General features: G+C 44.8%; 1 protein-coding gene across 9 annotated transcripts in view; it reads right to left on the bottom strand.

Annotated features, from left to right (window-relative positions):
• Positions 1-19,025, bottom strand: part of LPP (LIM domain containing preferred translocation partner in lipoma) — a 356,437-nt gene that overhangs the window by 117,052 nt on the left and 220,360 nt on the right. For all 9 annotated transcript variants that reach the window (XM_055723235.1, XM_055723233.1, XM_055723237.1 and 6 more), the window contains one exon: positions 16,233-16,904. In XM_055723235.1, coding sequence (XP_055579210.1) covers positions 16,233-16,904 — 672 coding nt within the window. The remainder of the gene's footprint in view (positions 1-16,232; positions 16,905-19,025) is intronic.

Below are 19,025 nucleotides of genomic sequence, written 5' to 3' on the forward strand. Positions count from 1 at the left end.
CTACAAGAAATAACCAGGACAAACACTGCTGGGTCAACAGAGCATCAAACACGATGGAAGCCTGGCCCTGGTCTTGACCTGTCACCTCTAGGTTAAAACATGTTCATGTTAATACAAGAGCAGCAAGGGAGAGAAATGTTGAAGGTTAACCCTGCAAGGTGCCTGATGCTTTCAGAAGAAGCCACCCAGCTGCACAAATTCCTTCTTATATGTTAGAAGATGCAAGAGAGAGAGATGTAGAGTGAGGAGAAGGGAATATGTACATTAATGAATCAGCAAGTATTAATGTGTGTTGTGGTGGCAGTAGAGTGAAAAGAGAGAGAGATCAAACAAGCAGGGCTGACTATGGCTTGAGCTGCACTCAAAAGCCTTTCTTGAGGTCTGCTCTTTCAGCGCTGTCCACAGGAGGAATTTTGGGCTTGCTCCATTGTCAAGCTGCCCTAGCCATTGGAATAAGACAAGGTAGGGGATAAACTTACAGGCTGTGTGGACAGTGCTATCCCCTAATAAACAACACAACCAAATGATTAACTGAGATAACATTTTACTAAAGGTGGCTGGTGACCGCTGGCTGTCCCTTTTTCCTTGTGCTCTGAAACAAACAGACAAGGCAGCTGTGCTCTGACGTGCAAACACACACACAAACCAACCCGTGTTTGCTTTGCTTGCTGCCCTGTGCCTGCATATCCCAGCCAGTGAGGCAATGTCATTCTGTAGCATCACTTGAAAGACATCCCAAGTCCAGCTCCTGGCCTAGGCTCACCCAGCAGCTGTCAGGAGGAGACCCAGACAGGGCCATTTCCCTCCGAGCTTCTCTGACAACCCAGCGCAGCAGGAGCAAAGGAAAACTGACAGACTCACTGAAACTTGGATTTGGTGGTTTGGATGGCCTCACACAACAACCCTCAGACCTGACAGGTGCCATCACAACTTCTCCTTTTCAGAGGAAGCACGCACCACTGCGTGACAAACCTCTGGGTTCACTTCCCCTCTTCAGCACCAACTTGCCCTTTGGACTTGGCATGCTAATCAACCCAAGCAGGGCTTGGTTTACCCATCTGCATGACTGAGTGCCGGCTATTCAGAGGCATTCTTATGGTCCTTCACTGCTTTCAAAAGAAGTCCCCAGGCCTCTTCCCTTGCGGGCAGATTTAGAGATCCCACCAGATTCCTTATGAAAGAAGAATGAGCCACCTGAATTGAACACGCCTGGGCTAAGCAGGCTTACATGGGGAAATCAGTGTGGAACAGCTCATCCACAGTAAACCCCAAGGGAAAGAAGGTAAAACAGGATCCAGGCTGTCAAACCAAGCTGGCAAATTCTTTGATGAAATATGCTAAAGGCTGACATTAGGCAACTAACCTATGTTTTGGTTGAAAACAACTCACTGCCCATGTTCAGCTGAAGCCCTAAGTTGCAGTTCTCAGCGTTAGTACTTCGAATTTCTTTGGATAGGAGACACAAAAGGAGTAGAAATCATGTGTGATTACAGGTGAACAGCCAACACCGACATGGGTAGAGCTCTAAAAATGCCATCACCCAGCTGATATTTGCCTACACACATGTGCATGCATGCGGGTACCAACATCCCACAGCAAACCCCCGACTCAATGTATGTTAGGCAGTTGCCAGGTTGCTTCCTTTTGTCAGGTAGGTTTTTATTTCATTCTTGTAGTTCTCTGATTTATGAGTCCTCATGGTTTTCCCAGCACTCAAATCTCTTGGGCTCCTGCTAATCTAAATCTATCCAGCAGCAATCACACAGGTCTGAGGAAAGCTGCACACCTTTGCTCAGGAATCACAGCCTCCTGCAGTTCAAGTGAAAAATCAGTGCTGGGGAAAACAGGCGTCTGCAGAACAGCTGAGGCAGATACGAGCTGATAGGAAACTGTCAGCAATAAACTCCCATCAGCAAAAGCTCAGTGTAGCTGCCTTGCTCACTGTCATCACAATGCTCTGGACCTTGTATATTGAACCTTGCACACAGACCTTGTATATATTCATCATTGAGGAGGAGTGAACAACTGCTTCTTGTGCAGAGCACAAGAGAAGCAGCAAAAAACCTCTCTCCAAGAAAAACAGGATGTGAGATACAGAGAAATCCTTCTGGGAAAAATCAGGAGGAGGGGGCTTGGAAAGAAAGCTTAGGAGAAAACACTTATCTGTAAAAATGGCCCAACTTTTCAATATTATTTCTGTTTTATATCTGTGAGGATGCATGTTCACAACCAACTCATCCCGACACCTGTCTTTGCTCTCTACTTAAATAGTCCTTTCTGACCAGTCCCACATCACTGGTGCTGCCTGTGCACAAACAACCCCAATCAGTCACATCCCAGTCTGAAAGCTACATTAAACCTCCCCAGAAATGGATGGGTATCCACTGCGGGGTGTCATTTACTGGAGCTGTTCTCTTTTTGCATTCCTCTTCCTGCTTCTCTACAAGAACTCACATACCTTGTTATATGGGAAGTAAAACCCCTGTTTGCTCAGAAATAGTGTTTCACAAAAGAAACTATCAAAAAATGTTAAGGTTAGCATACACTGGTCCAAGCTCTCCTACATACCAGCAAGTACAAGGTGTAAATTCCCCTACAACTAACCACAAAGTCACTGTAGCACCAGAATCAGGTTCTATGTGTAATTGTTTTAGGCAGGCAGGGAGTAACAGAATAGAAGAGGCTACTCAGTGATTTACTCAGTCTCCTTAGTTGTTGCTTGAGAACCCCAGATGACAAACACAATGTTAGTCTCTGATCCATACTCTCAGCTGTTACTAAATCAACATAGTTGCTCCAAAGTTAATACAGCTATACTAACATCATTCTGGTCCAACATACATACCACAAAATGGTAACCTGCACTTTACAACGCAAGTGCCTTCACAGGATAGATCAAACTCACTGCTAAAACATTATTCTGTACATATTCTGTATATGGGCTTCATATATGTGGCATCATATCTGCTGTGGCTTTTTTGGATGTTTGTGTGTTTTCATTCCTTGCTTCTCGTCTCATAAACTCACAACAGCTGGAATTACTGTACAGAGATAGCCTGACTTCAGCTGCAAAACAGCTCCTTTCATAAGTGAGTTTGGTTTACAACCTTCTAAAACCAAATGGAGCATAACGTGGCCACCAAATGTCTGACGAGCCATCCCAGATTGAACACCAAAGGAAACTGGTTGAACAATCCTGAGCACTGGGCAGTGAGTTATCCTCTTCCTCACTTCCCACATTCTTTGCATCTGGTTCACCATGAAACAAAGAATCATGGAATCATGTGGGTCGGAAAAGACCTTAGAGATCATAAAGTCCAACCGTTAACCCAGGACTGCCAAGTCCATCACTAAACCATGTTGCTAAGCACTACATCGATGCATTTTTTAAACACCTCCAAGGTTGGTGATTCCACCACATCCCTGGGTAGCATGTTCCAATGCTTGACTACGCTTTCAGTGAAGAAGTTTTTCCTAATATCCAATCGAAACTTCCCCTGGTGCAACTCGAGGCTGTCTCCTCTTGTCCTGTTGCTTGTTACCTGGTAGAAGACACTGACACCCACCTGCCTACAACCTCCCTTCAGGTGGCTGTAGAGAGCAATAAGGTCCCCCCTGAGCTTCCTCTTCTCCAGGCTAAACAGCCCTTGTTCTCTCAGCTGCTGCTCATAACACTTGTGCTCCAGACCCTTCACCAGCTCCGTTGCCCTTCTCTGGACACACCCCAGCACCGCTGCCATCCCTCTTGAAGTGAGTGGCCCCAAGCTGAACACAGGATTTGAGCTGTAGCCTCACCAGTGCCCGGTGCAGGGGGTCAATCACTCCCCTTATCCTGCTGGGCACGCAGTTTCGGATACAAGCCAGGATGCTATGTGCCACCTTGGCACACTGCTGGCTCATGTTCAGCCAGCTATTGACCAGCACCGCCAGGTCCTTTCCCATCAGGCAGCTTCCCAGCCACTCCTTCCCAAGCCTGCGCTGCTGCGGGGGATTGTCGTGACCCAAGTGCATCTGCAGCATGCAGATGCTTCAGTAACAGAAAAGCCCAAGATGCTAGGAGTCATGCTTGGTCTCACTGGCCTTTCCCATGCTTGGCAACAAAATAAAACAGGGACTTACACCATGGCGAGACACCGTCTATTCCCACTCTAAGCAGATGAGTGGGCCACATTCATCCCAAATGCCTCCAAAGCCCTTAGATCCAGACAAGGTTAGAACACTGCATGGTTCCTCAAGGCTAGCATTTATGTATCTCACTGTCCTAAAGCTAACTCATCCTTAAAACCATGTGACTTAGTTAATTAATTCATTCTGCACCTCTCAGGCAACCTTTTTATCTCCTCAGCACAGGTACCTAGCTATCCCTTTGTCACTGCATCAAGATGCAGATCAATGGAGGAGAAAGCCAAGTGGCTGCTACCCATGTGAGCCTGGCTAAGTTACTTTCTGCCTTTGTGAGTATGGGGAAATGACCATAAACCCATGATATTTCCGTACGCCTTTCGGAGGCTTTGTGAAGAATTTAGTTAAGATTCTTAAGAGGGCTCTGAAAATATAAAACACTATGTAAATGCTAAAAGTGAACTGGTTTCAATAGCCACAGATTTAAGAGAGGTCTTTTCTTCACTTCCATACAAAGGTGCAGAAATATCCTTCATTGCAAATAACCACTGTGCCTGCTGTGAGAGGCTCTGCACATGATTTCAATTGCCTTTCACATAGAAAATAGGAATAATACTTTGCATTTATAGACTTTAAAACTACTTTGCAGACAATCAAGTCTCAAAACCCCCACTGTGATACAGGAGGCAAACATTATACCTGTTTTACAGAGGAAACTAAGAGGGGAAAAAGGTTAAACTACCTAGCCTAGAGCCAGAAAGGAAACATTTGAGAAACCAGGCATACTAGCAAAGCCTATCTTGACCTGCACTTGCTCACTTGCTCTTCTTAGTAAACAGTTAACTCTTCTGCTCCCAAACTTCTGTACAGCAGGGCTACACATTACATGTCTTATCTGCATTACCAGCATATTTAATCTTCTATAGATACTTCTGTTGACCACAGAGCGTGCCTGGAACTGCATGAGGCCATTTATTCCATTTTCTAGCATGTGTGGCAGTAGAAAAGTTGTTGACAACTAAAAGTTAACCAAACATTTATTTTTAGAACCTAAGTCCGACGTTACAGTGTCTGGACTCATAACTACCCATTTCTCTGACATTAAGCTGAGCTACCACATGAGAAAATTGCTAGAATGATAGTATTTCCAGGGCATACTGAGTCACTGTCCAACATCTAAAATGGGAAATAAAATAATTTCTCAGAAACTGTCAGCACAGTGGGAGGTGAAGTTTGCAGGAACTCTGCTTGTGTAGAAAAATTCAGGTTTCTACTCTAAAAATGGTCCCACAGCACTAAACCTGCTCTTTTTAAATTTCCTGATGATAGAAAACTGATTAGGTCCCATGGTATTGATTTCTTGGCATTATCTAGTATTTAGAACAATTATTAAGCAACACTAGCAAAATTAGAATGGTGATAACCAGGGAGCAGCAGCAGCAACCCTGTGTAGACTCAGAAGCACGTATTATTTTTTCCATTGGTCTGATCCATCCTAGTGATGTGCTGTGGTCCCTGCCTGGAGGCTCTTTCTATCCAGTCCATGGACAAAGATGGTCATGAACTTCATCCCTGCCTACAGCAGGAATTCCCAGCCCAAGTGAGACCACCTTTGCTTGCCTCCTCAATGGCCCATGGGGAATGCTAACGTGAAAGAGTAGGAAAGTCCCTAGGGCAGTGGTTTTTCGCCTTTTTTACTTTGCATACCATTACCCCCCCCCCCCCCGCCCTTGGATGTGCAGGCCCCCACATAATGAATTAAAGCTTCTGACAACAGGCTTTCATACATCAGGGGGAAGTACAGCTCACAAGTAATTTGCTGATGCTTGGCGTTTGCAAGGTGAAAACCAGCAACCTACTGTACAGGTAGGGGATAGCCTGTCCTCCAGAGAAGCAGCTGTCTATGGTCCCACAGTTAATGATTAACTCCTAAATGGCAGCAGAAGGGTTGATGAGGGTTTACGACTGCATGCCCCTTGTATCCTTTTCAAAAGGAGAAACAAATGCTTGCAGCCACCACAAACTTCCATTCCACATATCTCTTGTTCTGGGTGTTTGTTACCTTGGGGTGGTGGACTTCCGAAAGCCGAAATAAAAAAACAAACAAATTAATTGTTTTGCTGGAAAGTTCAGAGAAGAGTCTGGGGTCGAGAGTCAGAGGTTGACCTCATTCCCTCACGCAGCAGCACGTCTCCTGCCTGCTCAGAAGGCAGGAGACAGCATGGGAAAAACCTGTTCTAACACTGCTTGTTCTGCTGGTAATCAGGGTCTTCAAGACTGCCAGTTCAACTGGAGAAGAGCCCTGGAAAGTCTTTTGCTTTGTCAGTGACATGGTCTCAGGTATAAACCCATCTCACCTGTCAAAGTACATAGTCTGGACACTTTTGCTAGCATTAGTTTAAATTTCTAAACAAACACTAGATCCTACCAACTTGTGTAATTGTGAAGAAGTTAATTTTATCTGAGATGTTCGGGTACCCCTGCCCCTCTTCTCTCCCACTTTAAATTGATGTCATCTTGATTTTTAAAAAAAAGGGGGGGTGTGTGTGTTTTTGAGTGCTGCCTGCAGATATGCATTTGTATGCATTTTCCATCTTTTAACTAACAAACAGGAGGGAAAAAAGTTAATTTTGCTAGCAGCCTGCTGTGATATAAATAAAAATAATAGGTACATTCACAGATTTTGAACTTTTTACGGCCACTGCTGCAAAAAGCAATTTTAATTTATAACTACGGAGTCTTGCAAAACATATAACGAAGACATAATAAAACGGAATGTTTATCCTGTGGCTCCCATTAGACCTCTTCCGTTGGATGGTTGTAACTAATGACTTGTTTTTCCACTTTTGTATTGGAAGCCTTATATTAGGCTGCACAGAGCATACCTTATTTGATTTCTCTAGCAATGCCTTTTGCTGAAGCCTGCAATTAGATGTTTACGAAATAATATTAAAAAGCTGCATAACTGCGTAATCTCACCTGTGGTCAAAAAAACCCAACCAAAAACCAAGGCAGCAACAAACAGCCCTGTTTATATAATATTATACTGAGTACAATAGACTAATGCTCACTCCAGTGCATGTGTCCTTTTGACTAACCACTTCTATCTGACAACCCTTTTTTGGCAACAGAACACATTGTACTTTTTGGATAATTGACTGTGGAATATAATGTTGTTTATTCAAAAGCGTGTCACACAGAACTGAGCTTCCAGTTGTCTTTATCCTTTTACCTTTCTTATATTCATGTTGTTTAAATTTATGCTGACTTAATCTTTTAATGACACATGGTTTTAATCGCTGTGCTGTATGTATTCACCAGAAGGTAACCTGATGGTGAAAGGGTATAGAAAGGTGGGTGGCAAGTTGTTCAGATTTGAAAACTCTATTTAGACATATTTATTGGTGAGCAATCTCACAAAGAAACAAACACAAGCACATGCATTTTCAACAACTTTTGTCATCTACAGGACCATGTTTGCCTGCAATATAACTGTACTGTTTCTTTGTACTTAAAAATCTACTAGAAAGAGTCATCCACCACTTGCTCAGTGATCTGGAAATTCAACAGCAGCAAAAACCCCAGTTTTAACTTTAAGCCTTGAGGGACAAGCGCCCTCAGGGAAAATGATGTGGAAACACATAGAAGTCATGAAAAATCTAGATTACGGGAAATGCAGTTCAGGCAAGCGGTTGAGGAAAAAGTTTTAACTGAAGTATTCAAATGAGACTATGCAAGATATGTGTTTCTAAAGCATGTTCTTGGGATGCAGCCTGGGGGAAGAGAGGTCACAAGTAAGTGTTGCTTAACAGGAGGGAGAAAGGACTTTGATGCAGCAAAGGAAACAGAAGAACGTCTCTGGTGCTGACCATCAGACCTGGGGAACACAAGATTCACAAACTTGAGGTTTACAAGAGTACAAATGTTACAGGGCACTTCCTCACAGAGATTTCTTCTGTCATCTGACTTAAGTTTGAAAAATAAACCTCACCGGGCTTCCTGGTGACAGCCTAGAAGGAATCCATCAGTGGCATATACACAGCAAGTGCTTCCTTGCCCACTTAGGCAATTTTTTCCCCTAAAAAAGCCATGACTTTTCACTTCAAGCTCCCTCACAGCAGCAACAGAAAAGACGGCGATTCATTTAATGAGTGACCAGCTCTCACAAAGCTGGAGAAAACCTCTGCAAAAAATATCCTTCAGATGTTGGTAAAACATGAGTCTAACTATGCAATAATGGGATAAAATTTATTATAGATAATCTGTTGTACTATAGCTCAGGTGTGGCTCCATTTTACTGATGACTAAAGTAATCTTAATATGTCAGTTTAAGTTATGGCCAATTCATTTGAGGAAATTTCGTTTGTTTGTTTAGAAAAAGATTTAATTGGGGGGGATGAGTGATACTGACAGTAGTAATAATTCATCCGTCTGTGCTGGTGCTAAACCACAGCATGGAAAATCCTTGCTAATGCTAGATTGATCAGCTAATACGCAGCAGCTCTGCTATTCTGATTTGTTTTATGTAGCTGACTTCAGACAGCACATTTCAGTCTGGACTATTTTGAGGATCCATGTAAAACTAAGTCACTGCCCTATTAGTGTGGATAAAGAAGCATACGAATACTGCTCTGCTAGAAGCAAGACACAGTTCATCTCATGTTTTTTCAAGCAGAGAGAATACACTGCGTCTGGAACAAAGAAGAAAATATGATTGGAAAGTTTAGAGCCCTTAAATTTATTCCCTAGACAAAAAGTTGAGGCACCATATTCATGATATCATGTTATGTAACTTGCTCTGGAGCCAGACAGCTACTAAGTGAAATAGTATGAGTTATAAAAACAAAATATTGTTGTGAAAACAATTTTAAAGCTTTATAATTCACTATTATTTTCATTTAAGAACAAAACTGTCAGTATAATTGCAGATTCTGTTTGCCTTGCAGGAATTCCTTCAGCTTGTGATAGGAAAGCTCTTTTTTTTTTTTTTTAAAAAAAAACCACTTTATTTTTTTGCAAAGGCTGCTATTTAATTTACTATATTCTGGTTTTTTATAGCTATTCAGAGGTAAATCTTAACAGGAAGTCCATTATGTGGTGGCCTATGTAAGTTTAGTACCAGAACATTTATGTTCAGTAAATGTAACCATATATTACAAACTATTTCTTACCATTACTTTTGGAGGAAAAAAATATTGTAACAGCAGCCATTATAGACTACTTTCTACTCTTTGTAACTGAGTATCTATTTTAGGTGGGATCCTATGTGGCTTGAACTGCTTACTATACACCATGACCATTTTCCAGCTTGCCTGCTCATAGAAGTACTGGGCTCCAGAGTCTAGTTGTGGACAACCATACCTAACCATGGAGAAATGAATCAGCTTTTAAATTGTGCACAGCTCCCTACACAACGTGGTGCTTTAGTAACAAACCATTACTGTAATATGTGTACATGTGCCATTAAGAACTGGATTAAGACCACCAATATGCTTCACAGAGGTCAGTGGGAAAATCAGCCAAATGTAGGATGATCCACACCAAATGACATGATCAAAATATCACATCACTCAAATTATCACTATGATGTGAGCAATTCCTTGTCTTACCACTGGCACTACCATTGGGTCATAAGCTCAAAGAGTTGCACACCAACAGGGCAGCCAGATCCATTCTCAACTGGAACAAAAGAGCCATCGGGTGACACCAAAATGCTCCATGTCTCCTTGTTCTCCCCAGCTCTCCTTACTGATTAGTGCCTAAGCTTGGACAAGTTTCCCTACCCATTCATGTCCTAGCTTCATTGCAATAAACTTCACAACGACACAGAGGTTATTTGATAGCTTCACCGCATGCTCTGGTGCCTTGGCTTTGGAAGAATTACGATGTGGTTGGACTCGAGTGTATTTTAAAATGGAAGGAAACAGCTCCTCCAGTAATCAGCAGCACCATCACACACAACAGCCAGAGTATGCCTGTGAATTAATTAAGTGGCACTCAATTTTATGGGTGCTGCTTTTTGAACTGAAAGCTGTAAACCGATAGCAAGGCCAACCATCCCTGCCTCACTGTGCTACAGAGCAGACTGCCCACTGGAGACCTACGCTCAGCCAGCCCCAGGGTTCAGGCAAGCACCACTGCTTGAAAACCAGACAGCTTCCCCATCAGATGTTCGTTTCCACCTATAGGTAAATACACAGTCACTACACTTTACGGCCTCAGATACAGAATTCATATCTGTTAGACTGTAACATGACCTGGCAGTATCTGTCAAGGTATACACTTGGTTACCAAGAGTTAAACATCACAGATACAGAGCCCTTAACTTCAAGGTTGCCCTATGCCTTATCATGTATGGAGGCATTGTCCTCAGCTTATTTTAAGAAGGAGCAAGAAAGAACATCCAGGTATTATAACAAAAGCCTCTTTTTCAATTATTCCTCTTATATTACTAACCCATTGTGGCTGACTACAGGCTAAAGCTGCAAAAGCTGCGTCCTGAAGCTGCAAATTTCAGTTAGTTTCTCAGTTGACCTGACTTACTCCTGGAACTGCAGGCTACCCGTTATTTTTTACTTCAAGGTAATTGTTTGGCAACTTGTTGTTTCTCTGTTTCAGGAAAGCAACTCAAATATATGATTCCTAAGAGACAAATCTGACAAAATGACAAATAGTTACCTGGCTCCTGCTAGTATATGGAATCCTTAAATAATAAAAATACAATACAAAGAACAAGAGTAAAGTTCTGAAATGAAAATGTTAAACACATTTCAATCTGAGAATTTGGCTCTTTTCAAAAGTTTAGGGTATAAACCAGACTGTGTTGCATTCCTGCAGTCAGGATAAGCACACTGTTCTGAAAGCACCTCTTTGCACCTCTTGCCAGCACTTTTTCGCTTGAAAATCCTGAACAAATCCACAAAGGTTTTGATGCAGAGATTTATAATACCTTGAAGAGGAAAAGATCATTCTCAATGCCACAGAGTACTACCAAGTCCTGACTTTGAGCTTCTCATCTCGTTGTTAGATACCACTGCCTTCTTCCCCTCCTCTTCATTTTAACAGAAGCAACAGCATTTAATTTAATCCACCCAGAAGCAATGACAGAGTCAGCAGCTGATATACAGCTAGTTCTGGTTAGAACTCGGAATTACTGTTTTATGAAGAACGTCAACATTTTGACATTTGTTGCTATTCTCAGGGTAGAAAGGAACTGCATATTCATCTGGAAATTTTGAAATGTCACGTTGAAATTGCAAATTCAACTCTGAATTTTGGAATTTCACCTTTTATTTCATTTTAGATTAACTTTCTGTCTTTTTTAATTCATTAAATGCCAAAGCAGAATTTTAAATAAGCCTTTTTCATAGTACTTGGTTTTGCTTCATTTACGCATTTTAGAACTATGGGAAGCCACTGTCTCGCACTGACAGAAAACCAACTTCAACCATCATTTTACACTGTCTCTGAATCCCATCCAGTGGAAATTTTTGGTATGTGACTTTTGGGAAGAGGACACTTGAGTGGAGATACGAGAGTCTGGGGAACAGGACACTCAGGGAGAGGCAGCTAGTGTACAGCAGGTCGCCTGCCTTTCGCCACAAGCAAAAAGCAACACTAAGAAAGAATATATCCCTGTGACAGCAGAAGGGAATCTGGCAGATTGCATTTATTCATCTGCAGAGAACAAAAATTTCCTAGTCACCAGATTAACAGCAAACAGCAAGAGCATTAGTCTCAGTTCAAAAGCAAGTGCCGGAGGTATCTACTTTATGTGAGTGATGGCAGACTGTAAAAATTATTAAACCAGTACAAAAGAAGTGCATCAGTCATAGCAAAGGACACTGGTGAGCAGATGTTTCTGAGGCAAAGATGAAACTTCCAAGCAAATGTCTCCATCACAGGTATTAAATCAGTGGAAAAATTGACAAAAGCTGTGTAAAATGAGAAAACAGTGAGCTGTCACAGTCCCCTTTTGGGCACTGCAAGTTTCACGAGACCGTGTCGACGCTGGTTGCAGCAAGCAGCAAAGAAACACTACCTCCAGCAGCGCGGAAACGATGCAGTGGCCGAGGCCTGTTAATCATGAGCGGCCACCACCACCTAAACCATGCCAAAAGTGTAAGCTGCCTCGTTAATTTTACCTCCTGATTTCCAGCTGTCTCACTACTCAATTGCTGTGGCACTCACCTAGAACAGTGCACCACACTGCAGGGCTCCCTGAAGAGGAGGTCATGCTCCATAAGCACCGATGGCTGTACATGTGTAAACTGGGACAACGGGACTCGTGGCTGGTGTGGCTTAATGGGGTTATGGAACCCTCACGTCAGTGAGCACAGACACAGCTACCACAGGGACATTGCTCCCTTACTCCTTCCAGGAAAACTGCAGCAAAGGAGCATGGATTAGGATGCTGTACTAAATCAAGAGCTACAAGGCACTTTTGTCCTCCACGAATCAGCAGATAGCTCTCAAGAGATCAATGTTTTTGTTTAGTTTTCCACCATTCTGGACCAAAACCACAAGCGGTCTCAAGTGATTTTGGTGGCACTCAGTCTGCATGCTGAAAATGTGCAGGTCCCTTTACAAAGGAATGTGGTTCCCCAGGCCTACAAGTAGATTCAGAAAGAGAAAGAAGAAAGGAGAATCAAGGGATCCGAGATCTAGGAAGAACAGACTTTCCAGGTGTCACCTGGCCAACCCTCAAATACACCAGGAGCCACATGAGATCCCTGAAATGTCCACAAAGTCATCTGGGAGACACACAACAGTGTCTCAAAAATACTCAAACATGACCAAACACAGTGAAAGGACATAGACTTATTTGAAAATATGAGAGCTTGATGAAGGTATTTGGTGTCTTAAGCAGTCCAGCACAGAAACATTTGATGATGCCTGAGCTGGTCAGTGGTGGGAGTTTCGTCAACTCTGGTTTTGGCACAGGGCAAACTTGCAGGAATTTTCAATGTCAGAAACATTTTTGTTTTCTGCTATGGACATCCTGGTGCCACAAATAGGCATACCTAATGAGTCACCCTGGTCTTCTACTCTCTAGCCTTTGGGAGGGGAGAAGTTAAGAGCAGGCTTCAGATTTTGCCTTGGTCTGAGCGAGCACAGCACTGCTGCCAAAAAGCACAACAGTAGCTGGTCGTGTCACGTGTTTCTGTGACAGTCTTCTGACAACTCCATTGCTGCTCCTACAGAAATCTCCACCGCCTACCACCCAGAGGAGAAAGGTCCTGAGGTTTTTGGCCAGGAACGCCCCTGAAGCACAGAAGGTTTAAATGAGGACATGCATTCCACCAGTTCATTTCCTAACTAGGACTTGGGCACTAATGCTAGATGGGGTGCTACAAAAGACTAAAATTCACAGAGGTTTCACATGCATGACTCTCACTTCCATAACTTGCCCAAGGCAGAATGCAATGCAGCATTGTGTGTGAGTAAAACTCGTGGTTCTCAGTGGGCTTTAAGAACCAGTACAGATTATTTGCTGTTCCCATACCGATCCAGATTTATTTGGATCAGCAGTGACTTCAACATGATTAATACGCAGCAGAAAAACACAGAACCACAATACCATGAACCTTTTCCTAACCGGAAGTTAGCAAAATATAAACATCCTTTTGTTTTTTTTCTTTTTACCCTTAAAAACCCTAAACAAATGTAATAAAAAATTTTACCTATCACATTGATGCACCATGGTATGTATTAGAATTAAGGACCATGAACTTAAAGGCTGAGGTGGATTTGTTACAACATCCTTAACATTTTGCACACAAAGAGAATTCAAAATCAAGAATGCACTTTTTGGAATAAATTTAGAAATTGTTTTGTAGTTTAAGATAATTCCCTTGCAAGAAGAAAAATGCCTATAGGTCATCTTGCATTCTGTGTGATACGTATTAATGCCTGCTTCTCACCCTGGCTTCTTAAATCACTTTCCCTAACTGAAAGGCCTCAAACCAACCTTGAAAAGGCAAAGCACAGCAAAATGCAGAAGCCAGCTGTGAGTAGGGAAATACGTCAAAATTCACATGGTAGCCAAGAAGTCAAATTGCAGTGACAATTCTCCCTGCGAGACATCTGGCTCTAAGACAGCCTTCCTTTTTTTCCCTTTAAATAAAATAATTCTAAAAGTTGATTTTATGAATGAGTTAGTCTGCAAAGGAAGAGAAGAGCATGCGGCAAAACTGGACAAGACTGCTTCACTGGCAAGGAATACAGTGTTTTATTACTGAGCATTTACTGTTAGACTGTAAGATCACCTTCAACCCTTCACCAATTCAGCTACACACGTTACAAGCAGCAATCAAGCAGAGTCCGACACCAATATGTTAGAGAAGAGTTGTAAGTTCAAAAGTGAAATAGGTAATACGGCAGATATTTAGCAGGCTGGAAGGGAATGAACGTTCTGGAGGGATTTATCATTAAGAGGTAATAGATTGTTTACAGAAGAACTAGAATTATTTTTATAGAGATATATATGAAGTATTTCTGCATGTGTATTTGCAAATGCCACATGCACACACACAAACATAAATATATATAAAAATATCTGTATGTATACATGAAACCCCAAACTTCAGCTAAATTAAATTGTCCCTCCAGCTTTGTAATGCAAATGAGACTAACAGGCTTGTGCTGTTTGTGGTTTGAGATGATTTGCGTTTCCATAGAGATGCTGACTGAACTAAAGTTTCTAAATTTTTTATATATATAAGCCTACTTATATCTATAAAAGTCTAAATATGGATCTGCTGCACCTCAGCATTTCCGCAGCGACTCCGCTGGAACCACAACAATTTACACCAGTTAAGGCTATGTGCAAATTTTGTTGTCGCTCACTACGTTCCGATCTAAGCTCTATACCGAGTACCTGCAGAGCGGAGAGTTTATTATTTCTCTCCCTGCTCCTAGCTTCTTGGTAAGGAAGGGGAAGAAACAGAAAAAGCAGTTTCTTAGTTGCTAGTAGATAATATTTCAAGGACTTTTGTGATTTACTGCCTTCTCTGAACTGCCTGGAGAAAAGCCTTTGCCTTCAAAAGTTCCCACTGTCAGGAAACGTGGAATTCAGGGAAAATAGCCTGTGTGCTTCTAGCGAAGGAAATGCCAAAAGGACAGACTTTCTGTTACATGTCAGAAGCTTCTTCCCCTTTCCCTGTGAGCACCCACAAGCTGAAGAGAAGGGATGTGCTAAGACAAGCCAGGGTGAGCCTGGGCAGCGATGGCTTCACTGCCTCCTGGCTTGGGCTTGGCTGTCCTTACCCTTCGGTGGAATCTAAGCTGGTCATACACTACAAGGACCCCACAAAGCTCAAGTGCCTGTGTCCCCCCAGAGCCACATTAGAGACAGCCACCAGCAGAAGAGACAAAAGCCAGCCAGGGTCAGTTTGGGCAGAGAAACCAGGCAGACCAGTTTAACTTTCTATTTCAAACTGGCTTTGCTTTATGAGGTCCGGGCATCAGTTCAAGTGGATGGAGGCCACCCAGCGCGCCATCACCTGAGAGGGAAATCAGAGCTAAGCTCTGTAGGAACTCATTTCCATGTGGTTTCAGTGATAAGTGATTTTTGAACAGCGACACACCAGAGGTCAACCTCCGCAGTCGCTTTGAACCACAACCAAAACCAGCCTCTGCTGCGCCTCCCATCCGCCTGAGAAGAGGAAGGATTTCTCCAGTGAACCAGAGGTGTCCACAAGCACATGGAGCGGGAGCGCATGCCCAGCCTCTCCTTTGATCTTGGGAGGGCCCAGAAGGAAAGAGCCCGGCGCAGCGATGCCGTGCAGCGGTACGGCCAGCCACCGCCTCGGGTAATGGCATGTCAGAGGGATGAAACCTCCCTCCTGCCTGCGGGGTGGCACCGCGCCTCCGCATGTGACACCGTCTCACCCTTTGAGGCTGACAGCATTTCTAAGCCCCCACAAAGGCCTCTTGTCAAAGCAGGCGAGAATTCCCTATTTCCAGCTTTCAAGAAGCCGCACAGAGGGAGACCTGCCCCAAGCCCCCCCAGGCACCATTTCACCCCCCACGCTGCCTTTCAGGAAGGGTCCCCAAGCCATATTCAGCAGCGCGGCTCTCTGGGGGCAGCACGTACCCCTGTCACCCACCTTCTGATGCAGCGTGGGTGGCTGCGGGGTCAGCACCGGGTCAGTGATGTAGGTCTTCTTCGTGCCAGGCGGCTGGTAGAGCCCGGGAGGAGCCTGGCCCACAGCGTTACTAGCAGGATACACCGGCTCGGCCTTCCAGGAGCTCTGTGGCGCATAGGGTGCTTCGGAGCCATTCCTCCCGCCATACCCCCCGTAGTAGGGGTCCTGGTAGCGGCCCTGCGGAGGGGCATAGCCGTAGGCAGGCTCCGAGGGCCGGGCGGGCGGCGGGGCGTAGCCGTAGTCGGGCCCGTGGGGCTGCGGAGGGCCGTACTGCGGGGCGCCGGGCGGGCGGGCGGGCGGCGCGTAGGGCTGGCCGGGCCCCAGGCTACCGTAGTGCGTGGGCTGCGGGCCGGGCGGCTGGTAGTGCGGGCTGGGCTGCGCGGTCCTCACCTGGACGTTGAAGGCCGGGCGGCTGGGGGTGGAGGCCGTGGCATAGGAGGCCGGCACAGGCTGCGGCTTCAGAGTGCCAACCGGAGTGACCGGGATGGGCGCCGGCTGCCCTGGGCCCTTGGCAGTGGACTTCTTGGTGGCGGTGAGGGGAGGCTGGTTAGGGATGATCATCCGCTTGTGGCCAGTGACAGGGGTGGACACGGATGGGGTGGTCACGGTGGAGCTGCTCAAGGTCCCAGCGCCCTAGGGAGCAAGGAGAGAGAGCCGCAGCGTCAGCAGGAGAGGCCGCTCGGCCGTCAGGTCGAGCAGCGAGGGGTTAAGTGGAAAAAGGCTTTTACAGTAACATCTGCAGAGCAACTCAAACTGCTTAGGAAAGCAGGAATGTACCTGAGATCACACGTTATAAAATGGGAATAGCAACCTTTCCCTGTTCTGACAGGAGAGGGGTGGCACTGCGGCAGCCAAGCAGAACTGCCATGCGCCGCGTTTCCTCTCTCCTTGGAGTTTTCTCCTCCGCCTCCAAACAAACAAACTAAAAAGCGATAAATGCATGAATAAAGGGAGACTCGCTGGAGAACAATTAGAAGAAAACCCATGCATTCCTGTGAAAATACAAGTGTTTTGAAAGAGAGAAAATGAGATTACTGTCTCTACGGAGACATGGCATTCCTCGGGTCCCTAGAGGACTTGTCCCCGATACAGGAGCTCCTTTAACAACGCAGGAGGCAGCAGAATGGGATGACCTAAAAGCAGCTCCCAAGCCGTAAGAAATAACTTAGATCAAAGCAAACTACCAAGGTGTCTGTGTCCCTGGCTCTGCTCTTAACCACTACTGGTTGAAAGCCTGGAGTGACCGCAGAGAAGGCAACCGTTACACATGGCTCATTAAAGGGCAGAAAGCTGGCCAGGATTCGCGAGAGCTTCGGAAGTCAGCTCCCACCATGGCAGCCATGTAACCCAGCACCAGCCCCCCAGGCACAGCAGCGCTCAGGCAACCAGGGCAGAGGCTCACTGCAAGTGCTACGGTTTCCTGCGATTTGGCCACCAAATGAAGATTTAGTCCAGTGACACTGTCCCATTAGGCACTGTGCATCCTCCTGTCTAATATACTTGTTTGTCTGGCTTACGTCTTATTTAAATCCCTTGTCCAAAAACACCCGTGTGAAAGGACATCTTTGTTAAACAGCTAGTAGTGGGAAATAGTTTCTGAAAAACATGGAAGATCACGCTTAAGTCTTTTCACTAAATCAAAGAAAAGAAAACTTGAAATTCTGGAGTTTAGGATTAGGTAAAATTTCTTGCCTCTCTATTTTCCTCTGTTCTGGAAGAGTATCTGAATTACATGCCTTCCTATGCATTAAAGACACGCAGTTTGGCAGTATTTCTTTGCTGTTACACTTAACACTGTAGTTATATGAGGTTATATCTCATCCAGACTTCTTCCTGCAGGGCACTGGATCTCACCCGTGATCCACTTGATCGTCTACAGGTTCACAGCAGTCCAAAGTCAGACGAGCTCAGCCCTCACCCATGGTTGTGTTCACGTTAAGGCATGTGCCACCTTTCCCTAATAAGACCATTCTTGTATTTGTCCCCTGGTGTTCCTGCTTTATGTAGGCACCTTGACCTCTGCCTGCTGCCCTATCACCCTCCTGCTGGGACCGCTGAACAGGGGAGAGGGTGGTGGGGGCTCGTTGGGACACCCCATGCACAAGCTCTACCCAGGCCAGAGAAATCCTCTGCCTGGTCAGCAGGTGGCGGCAATAAATTGCTGCCAAACCAGCCCGGGCCAGTGGCTGGAGGGGAACATCATCCAGCCATTTCTCTGGGCCTCCAAGGGTGTCCAACCCACCTTCCACAGAAGATGGAAGAAAGGCTGACACCCCCCACCCCCCCCCCCGCAACATCTGGCAACCACCACATACGAAGAAAAGGGAGGTAAGAGCAAGCTACTCAACTTCTAGCCCACAGCCCACAAACAAGTCTACCAAAGGAATCAAGAAACTCTACTACCTTGCTGGTAGCTCTTCCCTGGTGACCTGCAACACATTTTTTCTGATGCGCTGGTAAAGACCTTACTCCTGCAATCACACCTTCAGGGCAAACATCCCATGAGAGTAAACCTCCCATAAGGAATCACTATAAATGAGCAAAAAAACCCAGGCAAATAAGAGCATCAATCTGTTTTGAGAAACGTAAAAAGTGTGTGTGCAGAGGTGGGGAATAATAAGGCAGCAAACTCCTACTGGAGAAAAAACATCTCAATGTATTCAAACCCTGACCTTGCCAACAGATCCACAACAAGGCAGTACAGAGACAGACGGAAGAGATTTTGAAACTGAGAGCAAGGAAGAGCTGAAGCAT

Source organism: Falco cherrug, chromosome 11, assembly GCF_023634085.1.
Source record: "Falco cherrug isolate bFalChe1 chromosome 11, bFalChe1.pri, whole genome shotgun sequence".
In the NCBI taxonomy this organism is placed as follows: Eukaryota; Metazoa; Chordata; class Aves; order Falconiformes; family Falconidae; genus Falco; species Falco cherrug.